General features: G+C 49.0%; 1 protein-coding gene across 1 annotated transcript; it reads right to left on the bottom strand.

The window, feature by feature from the left end:
* Window positions 1–1,571: 1,571 nt before the first annotated feature.
* Window positions 1,572–17,292, bottom strand: PCYT2 (phosphate cytidylyltransferase 2, ethanolamine). Its single transcript, XM_028715975.2, has 13 exons — window positions 17,133–17,292; window positions 12,633–12,721; window positions 11,984–12,145; window positions 11,433–11,499; window positions 10,971–11,055; window positions 9,828–9,872; window positions 8,588–8,726; window positions 7,354–7,436; window positions 7,150–7,227; window positions 6,870–6,935; window positions 6,277–6,342; window positions 5,829–5,917; window positions 1,572–2,775 (listed from the first exon to the last, which is right to left on the bottom strand). The coding sequence occupies exons 1-13, from the start codon at window positions 17,213–17,215 to the stop codon at window positions 2,652–2,654; spliced, it is 1,176 nt and encodes a 391-aa protein (XP_028571808.1). The 5' UTR covers window positions 17,216–17,292; the 3' UTR covers window positions 1,572–2,651.
* Window positions 17,293–17,562: the final 270 nt, after the last annotated feature.

A 17,562-nucleotide genomic window follows, 5' to 3' on the forward strand; every position in this document is an offset into this window, starting at 1 on the left:
TTCCAGGGAGTCTTCTTTTCTCATGAGGTGGCCAAAGTATTGGAGCCTCAGCTTCACGATCTGTCCTTCCAGTGAGCACTCAGGGCTGATTTCCTTCAGAATGGAGAGGTTTGATCTTCTTGCAGTCCATGGGACTCTCAAGAGTCTCCTCCAGCACCATAATTCAAAAGCATCAATTCCTCAGTGATCAGCCTTCTTTATGGTCCAGCTCTCACTTCCATACATCACTACTGGGAAAACCATGGCTTTAACTATACGGACCTTTGTCAGCAAGGTGATGTCTCTGCTTTTTAAGATGCTGCCTAGGTTTGTCATTGCTTTTCTCCCAAGAAGCAGGTTTAACAAGGGATTCACAAAAAAAAAAGAATTTGAGGAGCACGTTGCTTAAACCATGAAGGCCAACCATAAACAAAAATCTTTAAATAAGTTAGCAACAGGAGACTGGCTAGGGAGGCGGTTGAACTTTTGCATGCCAAGGGAGTCAACAGTAGGGCAAAGGAGGTTAAGGAGATTGCAGAGAAGCTGAACAACTTATTTGCATTTGGCTTCACAGCAGACAGGGCCTGCCTGCTCATGAGGCACAGTGAGGCAGCTGCCTCAGGGCCAGGCTCCTAGGGCAGTGCTGCCACTGCACACCCAGTGCGCATTGCCACAGGGCAGTGGGCTCCTGTCACTTGCTGCTGCAGACACCACCTGCTGCTTGCTGCTGCTGCTGTCTGGTGGTCATTGCTTCATCCTGCTCCTCATTCGCTGTGCCCATGCCACCCCACTGCTGCGGCCTACCCACTGCTGTGCCTTCTCCTCCTGGGGAAGCCCTGATGGACTGGCAGTTGGGGTGTGTGGGCTGTGGTGTGTGTGGCCATGGATTGGTTGTGGCAGGGGGGCACAGCTACAGCAGAGGGGGATCAGGAATCCAGGAGTGGCGAGTTTCTGTCCGTGGTGAGTGGCAGGGACAAGATAGCGGCAACTAGAAGCAGGAGGGGGGGCACAGGGGGAGTGGGAAGGAAGAAGCAAAGTGGCAAAATGTCACAGGAAGGGCCTTACAGCAGAAGATATAGAGCAGATCCCTCTGCCTAAACTGACTTTCATTGGAAAGGGAGTCCAAGGAACTGAGGGAAATAGTGGTTATGAGAGATTATGTTTTAGGCTTTATAAACAAAATGAAAACTAACAAATTGCCAGGTGGTGCAACTGTATGTGTACATCGTGTTGCCGCTCCTCCCATCTTCAGACGTGAATTTCCCACTACAGAAGTTTCTGGGAAATGTAACACAAGACGCAGTCCCATACCCACCAACATTTCTCTGATGAAGATAGGGATGTCCCATTCCATAATGTTAACTTTACTATTTATACCCCCCACACATTTTATTGGGTTGCCCCAGTACTCACAATAACCAACCACATGCTTCTCAGGAAGCCCAAAAGCAGGGCTAATAACAATAATATGGGGGCTATTGTTTTTTTGTTTGTTATTATGGTATGTATTTTGTACTTTTACACTGTGATCTTCAGATGAAGGGTGGGACAGAAATTTAATAAATAAAATAAAGTAATCACTGCCACACAAGTAAGTCATCAACATTTTATTAATTCCCATTGCTGAAATTGTACGAGAGAGATAGAAAAGACACAGAGCCTGCCTGGACAGGGAAGAGCCCCATGGTCACATGCGCCCCACCCCCATGTGTTTCCCACTACGCATGAAAAGATGCCTCAGACAGTGATCTGCACCTAGATCTCACCACAAAGCATTCAACTTTAGCAGCACAAAGCATTTTAAATACAATACACAGTATACTGGGCTCAATGTATCTGATGTCTCCATCTCTCCGCACAAGAACCACAAGGCCCATATGGATGAGAATGAAGCCCTGGTTGTGAAGCAACGCACTGGGGCTTTAGGATGGAGCTCCAAGCACATTCTGAAGATCTATGGGTTATTTGTGTTTTGTGGGAACATTGAGAATTGCAGTGCCACCGATCTCTTGCTTGGCCATAGGCCTAAACAAACATGTCTGAGTACAGAGTAGTGAGGGCCACTGTCTACCACCAGGGAACCCTGAGACTTGCCTAAGCTCCATCCACTGTTACAGCTTGGAAATATTTTGTAGGTACCATATGCAAGGCAGTGTGTGCAAGCAGCAGCAGGCCACTTAGAGAACCCTTTGTGCCCAAGCTAGGAAATGTAGTGGTCAGTCTGGCTTGGAGCCCAACTCCAGCAAGCACTGCTGTTGAGCGAATGCTCTGGGATCCTATTAATGCTGTAAGCAATGAGCCAGACCAGAAAGGACGGTTTTAAAGATTAAAAAATTGTCTCTGGCAGGCAGAAATCAGAGAGATGCTCCGAGATGCAGAGACTCAATAAGAAGTTGAGCAGAGATAACCCTGACTCCCCAGCTCCAATAGATCAGGTGAAATCACACCATGTTGCAAACATTCATTGGAATTGAAACCTGCTATTGAGAGGGCAATGTTAAAATCTTCCCATGGGAGTGGGCCTGGGCTAACTAGATAGCAGCATCCGGGATCTTCCCCACACACGGGAGAATTGTTACCGCAGGCCTTCCTAAGGCTGGCAGCAGTATCCTCTCCTCCAGGAAAATATTGCCGCTCCAGGAGGGAAGGATTCTGCTACACCGTCCCCCATGCTAGCTCTCATGATCTTCCTGGCCTGCCTTCCCCGGGGCCCCTTCCTCCTCTCTTCTCTTCATGGCCTCCAGCACAGCCAATTCTTTTGCTTCTTTCTTCTGGTTCCGGGCTTCAAACTCCAACCTGCAATGATCGAGAAATCTGTATCAGCATGGAATATTTAAGTCCACTGTGCTCTTTCAATTGTAAGGACAATGATTTTATTATTTGTACCCCCACCCATCTGACTGGGTTGCCTCAGCCACACCGGGTGGCTTCCAACATGTATAAAAACATAATAAAACATTGCACGTTAAAAAGCTCCCCTATACAGGGCTGCCTTCAGATGTCTTCTAAAGGTTATATAGTTACTCATCTCTTTGACATCTGATGGGAGGGCGTTCCAGGTTGCCACCACCAAGAAGGCCCTCTGCCTGGCTCCCTGTAGCTTCACTTCTCACAGTGAGGGAACTGCCAGGCTGTGTCCAGGCTGAACGATGGGGGTGGAGACAGCCGAGACAGAAAAAATACTACTCTGCTAAGCCACTCACTTCTGCTGCTTCAACACTGATCCCTCCTAGGAGAGGCTCTGGACAAGTAAACCATCTAAGGCAGCCATGTGGAAGACTCTAGCTGAGGACCCAATGGCTTCAGGGATTCAACATTCTTAATTAAAGGTGCCCGGAAAAGCCTGTTCAGAGCTCAGGAACCATCATGGGAACAGACATAGTCTAACCACTATCAGAATTGTGTGGGCAAGGACAACGGATTCGCTCATGCTTCTTCAAACGGCATGGCAGCAGCACCAGACAGAATCCAGTATCGCAACAGACTGCTTGGTACAAAAGCTCTCCCTTGCCAAGACAGTCCTTAAAACAGCAAATGCAGTGCTCCAGGTAACTATTATGCACACACCAATGGCTTACTCATACTTGCATAATAAATTCTGGTTGCCATATCTGTTTTCAAAGAATTCAGAATGTGCTAGTACTGTCAAAAATGACAGAGGGCACAGCAACTAGAATATCAGGCAGTGGATAGTTGTAGACTTGAAACTATGGGGAGGCAGCAACAGTGCAGAGCACAGAATCTTTGTTCCAAGGCCCACACTTCTTGTTGGTTTTGAACATTGAAATGAAACTGTTGAAATTTCATCTTCAGGGATGTTGGAAAGTATTTTAGCTACAGTGGTGCCTCGCAAGACGAAATTAATTCGTTCCGCAAGTCTCTTCATCTTGCGGTTTTTTCGTCTTGCGATGCACGGTTTCCCATAGGAATGCATTGAAAATCAATTAATGCGTTCCTAGGGAAACCGCCTTCAGACCAGGTCCGGGGACAGTCTGTCCCCGGACCTCTTCTGAAGGCTGGGGGGGGGGGGGGACAAGGGCTTTTCTTCCCACCCCCAGCATTTTAAAAAACCCTGGGACAGCGGAGGACTTCTCCGCTGTCCGGGGCGATCTTAAAATGCTGGCGGGCGGCATTTTAAAATCGCCCCGACAGCGGAGGACTTCTCCGCTGTCCGGGGCGATTTAAAAGCCCCTGGGAAGGCAGGCAGGGGGGACAAAGACTTTCGCCCCCTGCCCGCCTTCAGAAGGTGTTCCCGCCCCCCGCCCCGCTTCGGAACAGCGTTCCGAAGTGGGGCGGCTGCGGCAGGTCTTCCCGCCCCCCCTCCCCGCTTCGGAACAGCGTTCCGAAGTGGGGCGGCTGGGGCAGGTCTTCCCGCCCCCCCTCCCCGCTTCGGAACAGCGTTCCGAAGTGGGGCGGCTGGGGCAGGTGTCCCCGCCCCCCCTCCCCGCTTCGGAACAGCGTTCCGAAGTGGGGCGGCTGGGGCAGGTGTCCCCGCCCCCCCCTCCCCGCTTCGGAACAGCGTTCCGAAGTGGGGCGGCTGGGGCAGGTGATCCCGCCCCCCCTCCCCGCTTGGGAACAGCGTTCCGAAGTGGGGCGGCTGGGGCAGGTGATCCCGCCCCCCCCTCCCCGCTTCGGAACAGCGTTCCGAAGTGGGGCGGCTGGGGCAGGTCTTCCCGCCCCCCCTCCCCGCTTCGGAACAGCGTTCCGAAGTGGGGCGGCTGGGGCAGGTGATCCCGCCCCCCCTCCCCGCTTCGGAACAGCGTTCCGAAGTGGGGCGGCTGGGGCAGGTCTTCCCGCCCCCCCTCCCCGCTTCGGAACAGCGTTCCGAAGTGGGGCGGCTGGGGCAGGTGATCCCGCCCCCCCTCCCCGCTTCGGAACAGCGTTCCGAAGTGGGGCGGCTGGGGCAGATCTTCCCGCCCCCCCTCCCCGCTTCGGAACAGCGTTCCGAAGTGGGGCGGCTGGGGCAGGTGATCCCGCCCCCCCTCCCCGCTTCGGAACAGCGTTCCGAACTGGGGCGGCTGGGGCAGGTGATCCCGCCCCCCCCTTCGGAACAGCGTTTTAAAATGCTGGGGGTCGGGAGCGAAGCGCTGCCGACCCCAGCATTTTAAAATCTCCCCGTGTCCCGGGAAGGTTTTAAAATGCTGGGGGTCGGGAGCGAAGCGTTCGCTGCCGACCCCAGCATTTTAAAATCTCCCCGTGTCCCGGGGAGATTTAAAAATGCTGGGGGTCGGCAGCGCTTCGCTCCCGACCCCCAGCATTTTAAAACCTTCCCGGGACACGGGGAGATTTTAAAATGCTGGGGGTCGGCAGCGCTTCCCTCCCGACCCCCAGCATTTTAAAATCTCCTCGGGACAGAGACTTCTCTGCTGTCCCTTGGAGATTTTAAAATGCTGGGGGTCGGCAGCGAACGCTTCGCTCCCGCCCGCCAGCATTTTAAGATCGCCCGGGGCAGGCGGGGGGAAGGCAGGCGGGGGGGAGCAAAGACTTTTGCCCCCCGCCGGCCTTCAGAAGAGGTCCTCTTCTGAAGGCCGGCTGTGGGCGAAAGTCTTTGCTCCCGACCGCCAGCATTTCCCTATGGGCTTTCGTCTTGCGATGCAAGCCCATAGGGAAATTCGTCTTGCGAAGCGCCTCCAAAACAGAAAACCCTTTCGTCTTGCGGGTTTTCCGTCTTGCGAGGCATTCGTCTTGCGGGGTACCACTGTATTCCCATCTGTGAATTTGTGTTTAGTCTGTAATATGACTAGCATCGTACCGGACTTCAAAATAAAAGAAAGATAAGCAAAGAGTTATGGCACAGTAGAATCTAGGCCTTATTGTGCCCAAGTGAACCAAAGTCAAGGTCAGCCAACCTGTTTTTGATTATTCTTTTCACTATCAGATCTGTTGTGAGATTGTTGCCACTGTCGACCAGCCGGAAGATATTACGCTTCTTGGGTTCCTGCAAATATGGGGAAGAGAGATGAGAGGACACAAGGCAATGGCTCTTTAGAGGCATTCCAAAGAATTAACAACAGGCATTTGCCAAAATAGTTTCTGAATGCCCAATATGCGCCACAGCTGCAGGAAAAGCTGACAACTCAAGTGCATTCAAGGAACAGAACTGCACTTTCCCACAGCAAGGAGAGGCTTGCCACTTGGTCACACAAATGACAGGACAAGCCTTATTGCCCAGTTACCCACATACTCATTTTTCAAAAACTGCCCTCCAGAAGGGAACCCAATTCTCTGCCACGCACTGTGGTTTGGGCAATAGATGGCATGAAATCAGCACTAACCAGGAAGGAGTTTTCTGCTTACCTCATATGGATCTGACCCGTTCTTGTCTGGTACCACCTCTGTCATTCCATGACACACAAAGTCTACCTGCAGAGAAACAGCAATAGTCACTATCGCCTTCGCTCGTAGGCTCCCCTACAGTATGATGTGGCTACCTGTGAAACTTCAGAAGCAAAGGGACATATCTCTCAAGTGCTTGTCTACCACAGGTACAGTGTGAAGGGAGACAACTGGCAGCAACTCACCCACAAAAATATAGGCAGTTACCTCCATGGCTGATCCAAAACATGTTGGTACAATCATTAATGTGTTCTCTTCCTCACAAGCATCCTGGTACTGCAGCCCACCCCTCATCAAATAGGGAACAATAGTCAGGCTGGGTACAGATGATAGCTTTTCAGAACCAGAGGAGATGCTACAGAGTAATTGCTGCTAGAAATACATGCATTCGTTCCCCTTTCCCCATCTGCCCCAGCATGTTCTCCGGCCAAACTAATTTACAGGTGTGTATAGATACTTCCTTTTAACAACAGGTTCCCAAGAGCATACACTCCCTGCCCCAGTTAGTAGAAATCACACAAACACAATCAATCAATCAATGGAACTATACTCACCTTAAAATGATCCAGCAGATCAGCAGTGATGGAATAGGGGGCTCCAATCACCACCTCAGAAACATACTAAGAGGAGGAGGAAGGGAGAGAAGACAACAGTCACTCTGGATTCCCACATCTGCCAATGGCTGTTCCAGTTACTGAACTCTGTGTATCAGGCACCTTCCAGTGAAATTTTTAAGCTTACCAGGTGGTCTACCACAGCCAGATGTGCTCGGCTTTATCTGGCTCATTCTGACCATGTCCTGGTTGTAAGAGGAAGATTTCATCTAATACTCACCCTGCAGGCTAGAACACTGAGGGTTCGTTCATGCACATTCATGATTGGATAGTTCTTGCCTTTGTACAGATTCACCTCCTACGATTAAAATATGACAATCAGCACAAGTGGAAGTTTTGCATTCCCACCCCTCCCTCCCTCCCAGCTGAGATGAGAAGGAACGAATGACCAACCCTGCCTGGGCAGTGTGATGCTGATACCCACCTGGTCAAAATGTAGCCCCACAATTATATAAGGCCGCTTTGCTATCTGGTGCGCTTTCTCCAGGAAGTCCACATGACCAACATCTGGAGAGTGTATGTATTAAGGATAAAAGCCTGTGGCACAGAATGAGAAGTAGCGACTTTCTGTTTGCTTCTCATAGACTCTATGCTTCTTTTCCTGGTAGTCTCAGCAACCGCTGTGACAATCTGAGTTACTATGGTTTGGATGCACACAGACACTCAGCGCTGGAGCAACTGAGTAGCTGTGGAAGTGAACTTACCACATTGTTTACAGACTTCCAATACCCTATATCAGGGATCAAGCGCAAGGGAAACCAATTCTACAGTTGACATAAAAAATCTTGGCACAGCACTGGTGGTTTGGCACTTGTGACCTATAACTTCAGAGTGACCTTGTAACTCTTTTAAAATGTGTTTTCCCTTTAAAAAATACTAATAAAGCAACAAATGTTGCCTGCAATGACTAAAGACTGACAAGCAAAGACAGGTGGCTGAGACTATCAGATGAATCATGGATGCGTAGGTCTATCAAATGCAAAGTGAAGGCCGGGGTAAGGTGGGTTTCCTTTATGGGAGGGGGAAACATGGAAAGCCCTGTTTAAGGCATGTCTGTACACATCCTTTATTGTTCATGTGCCTTTCACTCAACCGTTGTAGCGGCAGCAGCTGAAATGTAACAGACTGGGATGCATTGGAATGCGTGATACAGGACGACTCAGGCAGAGTTCAGCTTTTCCGAAGATGGTTGTTAGAGTTTATAACTCAAAGACTTCTGGGCTAGTTTGGTTATCACAGCAGAAAATTCTTAACACATATAGTTTTAAAGAGGATGTGCAAAAGCCTGTGTTTTGAGCTGACTGTATTTCTGGCACATCATTAAGGAACCTGGGCTCAAAATGCTCTCTCTACTACAGTAGAAACTGTAGAAGGGGTGGCAACGCCTTGCAAGGTCTGAGTCAAACAAGAACAACTATAGCTGACTTGTTCTCCTCAGAGTGGTACAATCCACAGAGTTCCATGGGAAGAGCGATTGATTGTTAAACCACTCTGGGAGGGGAATTGGGGTTTCTTAACAACTTTCAACAAAACAAAAGCAAAACACAGCAGGGCCATTTGAGACCTGGGGTACAGTAAGACCAAACACAAGGTGTCAGGAACCCGTAATTTGCCTCACAGACACCTCCTTCCACCCGGCCCAAAAGGAAACAGGATACGAAAGAGGTCAAAAGCACCAGCCACGTAGATTATAGTATCTCCTGGTTGTGGCTCCTTGCCAGATGCAAACTGGATGATCTTCTGGGATGTCTGCAGAAACTGGGAAACTCCGGTCCAGGGGCTGTGACTTTTAGGGCACTGGAGAAAAGAGTACAACTTTAATACCTTGGCAGGTTTCAGTTGGGATGAGTTGTGAAAGAAGCAGACTGAAATGTCATTGAGAACACACTCCTAGCACAGGCATGCCACACAGTCAACACAACATCCCACCTTTATCAGTAGGTACTTGCAGACAGGTGTTTGCTGCCAGATCAATGCACAAAAGTTTTGGTTTTTTTGCAGTGTCCATGTGATATTGTGGACAAAATACCAGCCCATATTTTTACCCGATTTGATCCGGATTTCCCCTTTCTGGGAGAAATCCGGAAAGTAAAAAAGAAAACTTCAATGACTCATTTGAGATATCTCAGCAACCTATTTGTAGAGTTCAGCTCCACCACGCGGCAGCAATAAGTACTGCTTCTACAGCTAGTTTAGTCAACCAATCTGATATACACACATTACAACGCTGGTGCCAAAGCACACATTCCTGAGGCCAGGGGAAAAAAAGCACAAAGTTTTTCCAAGACACAATAAGCTTCCACGTGATTCTACTGTATAACTTGGCAGATACTAAAGGTATTTCAGTTGGCCGAAATAGATATTCCATTGAAGTCCTGGTGAGACTAGAAATCAGCTGCAAAAAACCCCAAACAATCTCCTTGATCACTGAGCTGATGTTCACACCAGCAAGCTTATCTTTTCACAAGTAACTCTCAACAAAACAACAGGAAATAAAGTGGCATGAACAAGCAGATACTTTCTTGGCCACATTAACAGTTAACACCAGATGAAGCTGCATGTCTGCTACGATTGCCAGGCTGCAAGCTGCAATTCATGTCTTTTAATCCTTCACTAGATTGGGAGATAAAACCACTACAGCTTGTCCCACCCATTCTCTCTGTGGCTTTTTCATCTTCATTTTACCCTGTTGTGAATAGTGTGTTGCGTATCTAGTAGTTCCTTAACCATGACATTGTCCCAGATTCTGCCTGTTCCCATCACACCCTCCACTGTTGAAGTCAGGTCTGCTCAGGGTAAAACCGGGCAGGGAAAAGCCACAGTAAAAAATGCAAAACCGCACAGCATGCAGGAATCACATCCCAGGCTTCATTTGCAGTCACTGGAAATGGTACTCACTTTCCCAAAGTTATCTGTGTGCTTCCGATAATCCATGTCTTCATCCTAAGAGAGAAAGCAAGCATGTCAATGAATTGTGGGAAAATGCCTATACGACTTTCTAGTTAAGGAAGGAAACACAGGGTGCTAGGCATCAGAAATGGCAAGGGTGGGAAGTTTATTGCCCTCCAAAGGTTGCCGGACTCCAACTCCCATCAGCCCCATCCAGCAAGGCCAATGGTCAAGAGATGATGGGAATTATGGTCCAGCAACACCAGGACAGCCACAGGTTCTCCACCCTTGTGATAGGGAATAGCTGCCATCACTCAAGTTTTCGCACCCTAAGTACATAAAAGGAGTCCTGCTGGACGAGACCAAAGGCCCTTCTAGCACAGCGTCCGTTTTTCACAGTGGCCAGCCAGATACCTATGGGAAACCTGCAAGTGCAGCAGCCCTCTCCCCACCTGTGATTCCCAGCAATTGATATTTGGAAGCATACTGCCCCTCGACACTGGAGGTAGTACAAACATTTCACATCCACGTAAAGAAGACAATCTCTCAGTTCAAACTAAAACAGACGTTTAATGGAACAGTGTTTGGTTTCCGTCTTCAGCCCACGCACATCAAGATGCAAAGTGAAACTCAAGATCAAATGCTTCAATTCCACAACCTCGTGTATATCTTCAGGACAAGCCATCGTGCCCACAAGGCAAACGGCAACAATCTGACACCAACACACAAATACACATGTACACACTCCTGACCTGTGATGTCCTGTACCATTCTCCAGGCAACCCACCTGAAAACCCTGCTCCCTAATCCCATCGCTGCCATCTGATGACCTACATGAACAGCTTCTGAGTCCCTTTCTTCCCTCCTTGCCAGTTCATCAACACAGTACACGTGGTCTAAACACTAAGAGTGATAATTCTGTGCAGATTGCAAAGGCCACTTCATCAAACATATGTTTTTTTCTCTTTGCTTTTGGCACCTACTGCCTCAAAGGCTTCTGCCAAACAGCTTCTAGTTCTGGCGCCCGCAAGCAGCAGAGCTTGCTACAATCTGTCCAGGAAGCAATCTCAGATCAGAAAGCCCGGATTGCCTTGGTAAGTCAATGTAGCCAAGAAGCCCCGTTCCCCACCTCAAACTCTTTCATTGACTCACAATGTTGCTGTGGTGAGCCTTGGTCATGAGGAGCATGCGGCCAACCAGATCTGTGGTGGATACTCCCTGAGTGCGCTTACATTCCCTGCAACAAGACAAGCTCAGAGTGAGACAGGGGCCCTTGGCAATGGCTACTCACCATGTTCACACTACGCTCACATTCACATCTCCTTCCTGCCCCAAGATTATCCCTGAAGCACACCACATTTATATGGGGACAAGGGAACGGCACCAAGAAGCCTAATGTAATATTGACACCGAAGCTAAATGGGCTCAGGCACGGCCAGCATTTCTGCAGGAGGCCACCTGGGAATTGACATGTACACATTTCAAACTGCATGGAAGGAAAGCAAGCTACAAACGCAATGAATAAAATTAACCGATCCGCTCGGCAATGTTTTGCAATTCTGATACGGGGACGGGTTTTGAGCAGGGCAACAACAGTCCTAAGCAGGGTGTCACCTGTATCTCCCAGCATTCTTTACTTCCTCGTAGGTGTCCTTGCCATCCACAGTAAGTGTGATATCATCTGTGAAGGGAAGGGGGGGAAACAGATCATTGCTGGCAAATTAGAGAAGCTGCTTAGGAAGACTAAGCGGTGAAAGCCTAAAACCACACACCACAGTTAGGTTATGGTAAACTTGTGTATATGAGCAGGCCTGCCTTCTCTAAAGCTGGGGGAAGCTTTAGTCCGCTGCCCTTCCCAGACTAGATGATAAAGAGCACTGTGGATCAAACAGAATCCTTTGGGAACACGGATGTAGTAATTTTAGGTAACTTGACAGTATTGGTCTCCGTTTTATTTCTGTTCCCAAAAGCATCCTACTGCTTTTTGGAGCACACCTCCGTGGCTTTAGTCTATGCTGCGGAATGGATAGAGTCCAGGATAGTGAATGAACATGAGATTTACTGGCAAAGACAGAAAACCATTTATTTTAACCTGAGAGCCACAGTTAGATGCAACTGGGCCAATCATTCACAGATAACCAGCTAGAAGAGTATCGGGTACTCACTCCCATGTACACAGAAGTCACAGTTGTATTTATCCAGCGTTTCCAATGTTGTGACATAAGGAGCTCCTGGTACAATCTCGTCCACCCACTTGATGGCCTTCACCATTTTGTATCTCTCCTCTTGAGTGAAGACAGGGGGTCCTTTATGCTTGGAGATCTCCTCTGAGATTTAGGACAGAGAGAGAGAGAGAAGTTTGTTAATACCAGGTCTGCGTGCGTTCAACAGGTCCATACGTTTCCTAAGCAAACTGGCATCTCGCATCCTAAAGAGTTCCTAGTCCTCATCGCTTCAGAATAAACTTTGGAAAAATATGGGCAGTAGAAGGTGAAGTCTCAAAAGGCTAGACATGGCTTTAAGCGGACAGAAAGACAGTAATTCATCGCTCTCCTCTCTCGCAATACACCTCTGACTACTAGATGCTGGAGAAAATCAACACTACTGTCATGCTTAGGCTGTGAGCATCTCAGTGGCATCAGGCTAGCCACCCCCAGATTGTGGACTGTGAAATCATGCAGATGGCAGGGGGAGAATCTAACCATATTGTTACATATTCTGACTGAAAGGTATTTGCTGCTCACAATTTCACTTTCTGGGTTTCTTTCCAAGGATGCTTCTGTAACAAGGAGAAAAGTGGACCAATTTCCTTACCATCTGTGTGGACTCCTACGATCAGATAATCACCCATGGCACGAGCTTGCCGCAGCTGGTTGGAGTGCCCATAATGGACCATATCATAGCTACAAAAAAGAATAGAAAAGACAAAGGGGCTTTTGTGAAGAGCTTGCCCTGGTACTGACTGTTATCACAAGACTCTCCTCTTGTAACGCTCATAGTACACCAATCAATGCATCATTTCAGCCAGCTATACCACTAATCCCGGTTACTGATGATGGAAAGGTGTTCACAAGCAGCAAAAGATTTTAGTCCTAGTTACATTTATGCTCTTCTGTTAAACATAGATCTGCTCATATCTCTGCATCTCATTTTTGCTCATTGTTACATCATCTGCGCTGAGAGACCCATTGTATTGCTTGATGAATGGAAAACCACAAATGTGCATGATTAAATTATTCAGCCTGAAGACAACCACAAGTGGAAAATCCCAACTTGATTTTAATATTGCAGGAATCTCCAATCTGGACAGATAACTGGCAATAAGGTGAAGGGTTTGCCATTTTCAATAGAGAGGGAGGCCTGTGAGGGCAGCGATGGTCACACATGTTTTGCTAAAAACGACACAGGAAAGCATTAATAGACCACTTTTGCTTATAACTTGGAGAAATACTCCTGGTAAAATCAAAGATGTAATGAGAGCAAAATTATGCTAATATGGGTTACAAATTAATGAAAAAGACAGCAAAGCCTGAGGAGAGCATGAATTCTTCAGGTTTAATCTAACTCTGGTCCAGAAGGTAGCAACTACATAATTAAACTAAAGGCAAGCAGTTACTAATAGGGCTCTTAGTTATGATTTTGCAATTTAGAATGTGTCTTGGTGCCAGCAGTCCCAGGGGTTATCTTCCAGAAGCCACATAGCTTCAAACCTTGTTACCATGACAACACATGGAAGGGTTCCAGGTGCCATTTGCCCCCTTCCTTGGTAACCCTCTTTGGAGTCACGGAGGTAATTGATACAAGCAGCTTCTACGCTTCAGAACACACCAAGAGAAGAGATCGCATGCAAGATGTTGGACTCATTGTGCCCCACAGCTCCAAAGAATTTCCTGGTAACATAAACCCTTTGCTCAGTCACTGGAAATATTCCTGGGACCTTCCCTTAAGGTCCTAGGCTTACTCCATTTCAATAAGGACATGCTGTTCCTCCATGGAATTCCTTCTCAAGGCTTATCGTACTATTAAAATATTAGACTGCTGTAATACCAGATAATAGCTATTGCTAACAAGGCAATTGAGACTCTTAATGAAAATTGACCTTGCCTGCTCTCACATGGAATGCACCCTCCCACTCAGATTATGCAGGAAATTTTAGTCCCACTTTTTAAAGCAGAATGCTATGAACAAACTGCAAACCAGATGGCAAGGAATCTTGCATTAATTATGACTGCATACACAAATATTTCTGAATGCCGGAGTAAGCACAGAAAGCACAGTAAACTATTTGTTAATCAATCTCTCCCCAACAGTTTGATCCCTCCTCCCTCCTCAACCACCCCCAAATGTAGTTTCTGCCCATTGCATCTAAACTCCCTGGTGCTGCTTAGCTCCACTATATTGGCTCTCTACTCCAATTCCTCTTCTGAACCCCGAAAGGAGAGTGAAACCCCTTTGTATTCCGCTGAAAACACCCTCGGCACAGAAAGTTAAACCCAAAGGCTTCTACTCATTTCTCATCTTTCTTGACCTGTCACCTTCGATGCACTTAATTACTTTCTATTACTTGACTTCCTTTGTGACTGTCCTCCAGTTATTCTCCTACCTGTCTAAACAATCTTTGAATGTTTCTGTGAGTAGAACCTTTCCTTCTCTCCCTTGAAGATATGTTTTTGAGCCTCTACTATTCTTTCTACACACTGTCCCCAGGTGACCTCATTAAATCTCATGAATTCAGTATCACCTATACACTAAGAGGACATCCAGCTGTTTCTCTCTACCTCAGAACTTCCTTCCATCAATCACGCATCTGCCCATCTTATATTTCTTCTTGGATGGTTGACCTAACTTACTTTATACAGTTGTTGAGAGGGGGGGAAAGTGGGATAGCTGCTGTGTGGAGGGAAGGGTAGCTAATGCCACAGAAGACAGAATCAGAATTCAAAATGGCCCTAACAGATCGGAGAACTGGGCCCGGGCTAACAAAATAAATTTCAATAGGGACAAATGTAAGGTTCTGCACTTAGGAGGAAGAACCAGATGCACAAATATAAGATGGGGGACATCTGGCTTACTAGCAGTACATATGGAAAGGACCTAGGGGTCTTGGTGGACCACAAGTTTAACATGAATCAACAGTGTGATGCAGCAGCAAAAAAAAAGCCTATTCTAGGCTGCATTAACAGACGTATGGTGTCTAGATCAAGGAAAGTAATAGTACCACTCTGTTCTGCCTTGGTCAGACCACACCTGGAATACTGTGTTCAATTCTGGACACCACGACTTAAGAAGGATGTTGACAAGCTGGAACATGTACAGTGGAGGGCAACCAAGATTATCGAAGGGTCTGGAAACTAAGCCTTACAAGGGGTGCTTGAAGGAGCTGGGTATGTTTAGCCTGGAAAAGAGGAGACTGAGAGGAGATATGATAGTCATATTCAAATATCTTAAGGGCTTTCACATAGAAGATGGAGCAAGCTTGTTTTCTCCTGCTCTGGAGGGTAGGACTCAAACCAATGGCTTCAAGTTACAAGAAAGGAGATTCCGACTTAACATTCGGAAAAACTTTCTGACAGTAAGAGCTGTTCGGCAGTGGAACAGACTCCCACAAGAGGTGGTGGGCTCTCCTTCCTTTGGAGGTTTTTAAGCAGAGGTTGGATGGCCATCTATCATGGATGCTTTAGCTGAGATTCCTGCATTGCAGGGGGTTGGGCTAGATGACCCTTGGGTCCCTTCCAACCCTAAGAGTCTAAGATTCTGTGATTCTATGATATGGAACCTATATCTAAGCAGTATACAAAAATAGTACAATAGACAGATCCTACCCATGGTTTAGAAGGTAATAGACAGACGAGGGGGGGAACAGTAAGGAAAGGGAGAGGCAAACAGGTAGCACTTTATAAATTGCTCCAGAACCCTCCCTGCAGCACCAAGTTGGGGAAACAAGGATAACAGAGGAGATACTGAACTCAAAATTTAATGCACTTGACTTCCCACACCAGGTGGTGACCAAAGGAGGCAATAATAAGGGTGGGCTATGTGGCATTTCAGAACTTTGTACAGAGCAGTGTGACTTTGTATCATTTCCTGGTGAGGTGACATTTATGCCAGTTACAACCTTCTGGCCTATTTACAATCATGGTGAACAGGCCCAGGGGTTTTCATTGAGGCCCAATAAACCCAACCCATGACAATAAGGTACAATTTAGGCCATAGGGTAGTCAAAAGATAGCTATGAGCAAACATCAATTTGCAGCCATGAACCGTACACACCTCTCGAAACGAGGGGAATTCAGGGCACAGGATAATCCAAAAGCGCGTCTCAACGTGGAAATTTATGTTTACAACCGTACTCAAGCTCCAAAGTCCCTGCTACGTAACCCCGAGACGAGAACATCCAGTCCCTTCAATGGGATAAGTTTAGTAGGGCCACAGGACCCAGCCAGCTTCGGGATCGAGCCAATCAGGAGCGACGGCGCCACCCACAGAAGCTTCGCTGCTCACTTACCAGCGGGATCGCAGCCAAGAGCCGGGGCTCTGCGATTGGCGCTCTCCAACCGCGAGCGCTCAGCTGATGCGAATTGGCCCGCCGATCTCTTCCACCCACATTCAGAGCAACCCGTTGCAAACCCTGCGCTAGCAGCGGGTACCGTAGAGACAGAAGCCCCGTCGAAACGCAGAGAAGGGGGAGCCGAAGAGTGTCCGCCAAGAGAGAAAAGCAAACAAGAAGGTCGGAGCCTGCCCGGTTAACGGGCAGCAGCTTCGGTACCAGGCGAGCATGATGCAGGAAGCCCTCCCTCCACGTGCATGCGGCACACACACGCACACACACGACACACAACGCGCGATCTCCCCGTCAGCGGACGCACGACGCGATTCGGCGCCTGCTCTACCCGGAAGCAAGCCTGCCCGCCCCACCGAGCTTATGGACTCCCTCCGCTAAGCGCGCAGGACAGCAGCAGCCTCCTGCTCTGGATCCCGCGCTACCCGCGTCCCCCGGAGGGGCTTTGGCAGCGGCGCACAGAAAGCGCCACCCGAGAGGGCACCTGCCGTGGAAATGCCCCACGGCGGGTGACAGCAGCGCCGCCGTCGCGGACGCGAGCGCAGCCCAGCCGAAAGCAGCGCGGACGGGCGTTGCTATGGGGACAAGGGGCAGCCGCTTCGGAGCGACGGCGGCAACCGCGGCAAAGCGAGCGGTTGCCATAGAAATACCCGGGGAAGCGTCTCTTCTACTGCTGCTGCTGCAGGTGGGCCCCGTCCCGTCCCCCTCGGAAACGGGCTTGGCTGCCTCCCCCGCCCGCCCACCCAAGCGCTCACCATCCGTCGCACCACACGCGCACGGGCCGGTTGGCGCCTTTGCCAGAAGGGGAGGAGGCCCCGGCAGCTCCGTTCCGCAGCATCTCCGGCCAGCGAGTGCCAGGCTCTTGGGCGGCTGGCCTGACCCCGGCGCTGTCACTCGCTGGGAACCTCCCTCGTCACGTGGTCAGGGAGGAGCCGCAGCTCTCGAGCGCGCAGCCATCTTCGGTGGCCGTCACCTGACCAACAGGCGGCGCGCGCGCCTCCCCCCCCTGCCTTACGTCGCGCGCGTCGCCCCGCTCCCTTCACAGGAACCCTCTCCTTGAGTGGGGACTGGGCGCCCCGTTCTCTCGCTCCTTCATTGCTGCACCATCTCTCTTGTGCCGGACGCTCACCGGCCTTCCTCCGCTGCTGGAGACATTTGAGCTCTCTTCCACGCCAGATGTCAGCC

The sequence above is a fragment of the Podarcis muralis genome, chromosome 2, assembly GCF_964188315.1.
Source record: "Podarcis muralis chromosome 2, rPodMur119.hap1.1, whole genome shotgun sequence".
Classification (NCBI taxonomy): domain Eukaryota; kingdom Metazoa; phylum Chordata; class Lepidosauria; order Squamata; family Lacertidae; genus Podarcis; species Podarcis muralis.

What these genes read in the sequence shown, in the direction of transcription:
- PCYT2 (XM_028715975.2), bottom strand. Translation starts at nt 17,215, where the DNA reads ATGCTGCGGAACGGAGCTGCCGGGGCCTCCTCCCCTTCTGGCAAAGGC. An exon ending in AAGAATGCTGGGAGATACAG is followed by an intron (nt 11,056 to 11,432) that starts GTGACACCCTGC and finishes GTCTTGTTGCAG; the next exon opens with GGAATGTAAGCGCACTCAGG. An exon ending in TGGGGCTACATTTTGACCAG is followed by an intron (nt 7,228 to 7,353) that starts GTGGGTATCAGC and finishes TTTTAATCGTAG; the next exon opens with GAGGTGAATCTGTACAAAGG.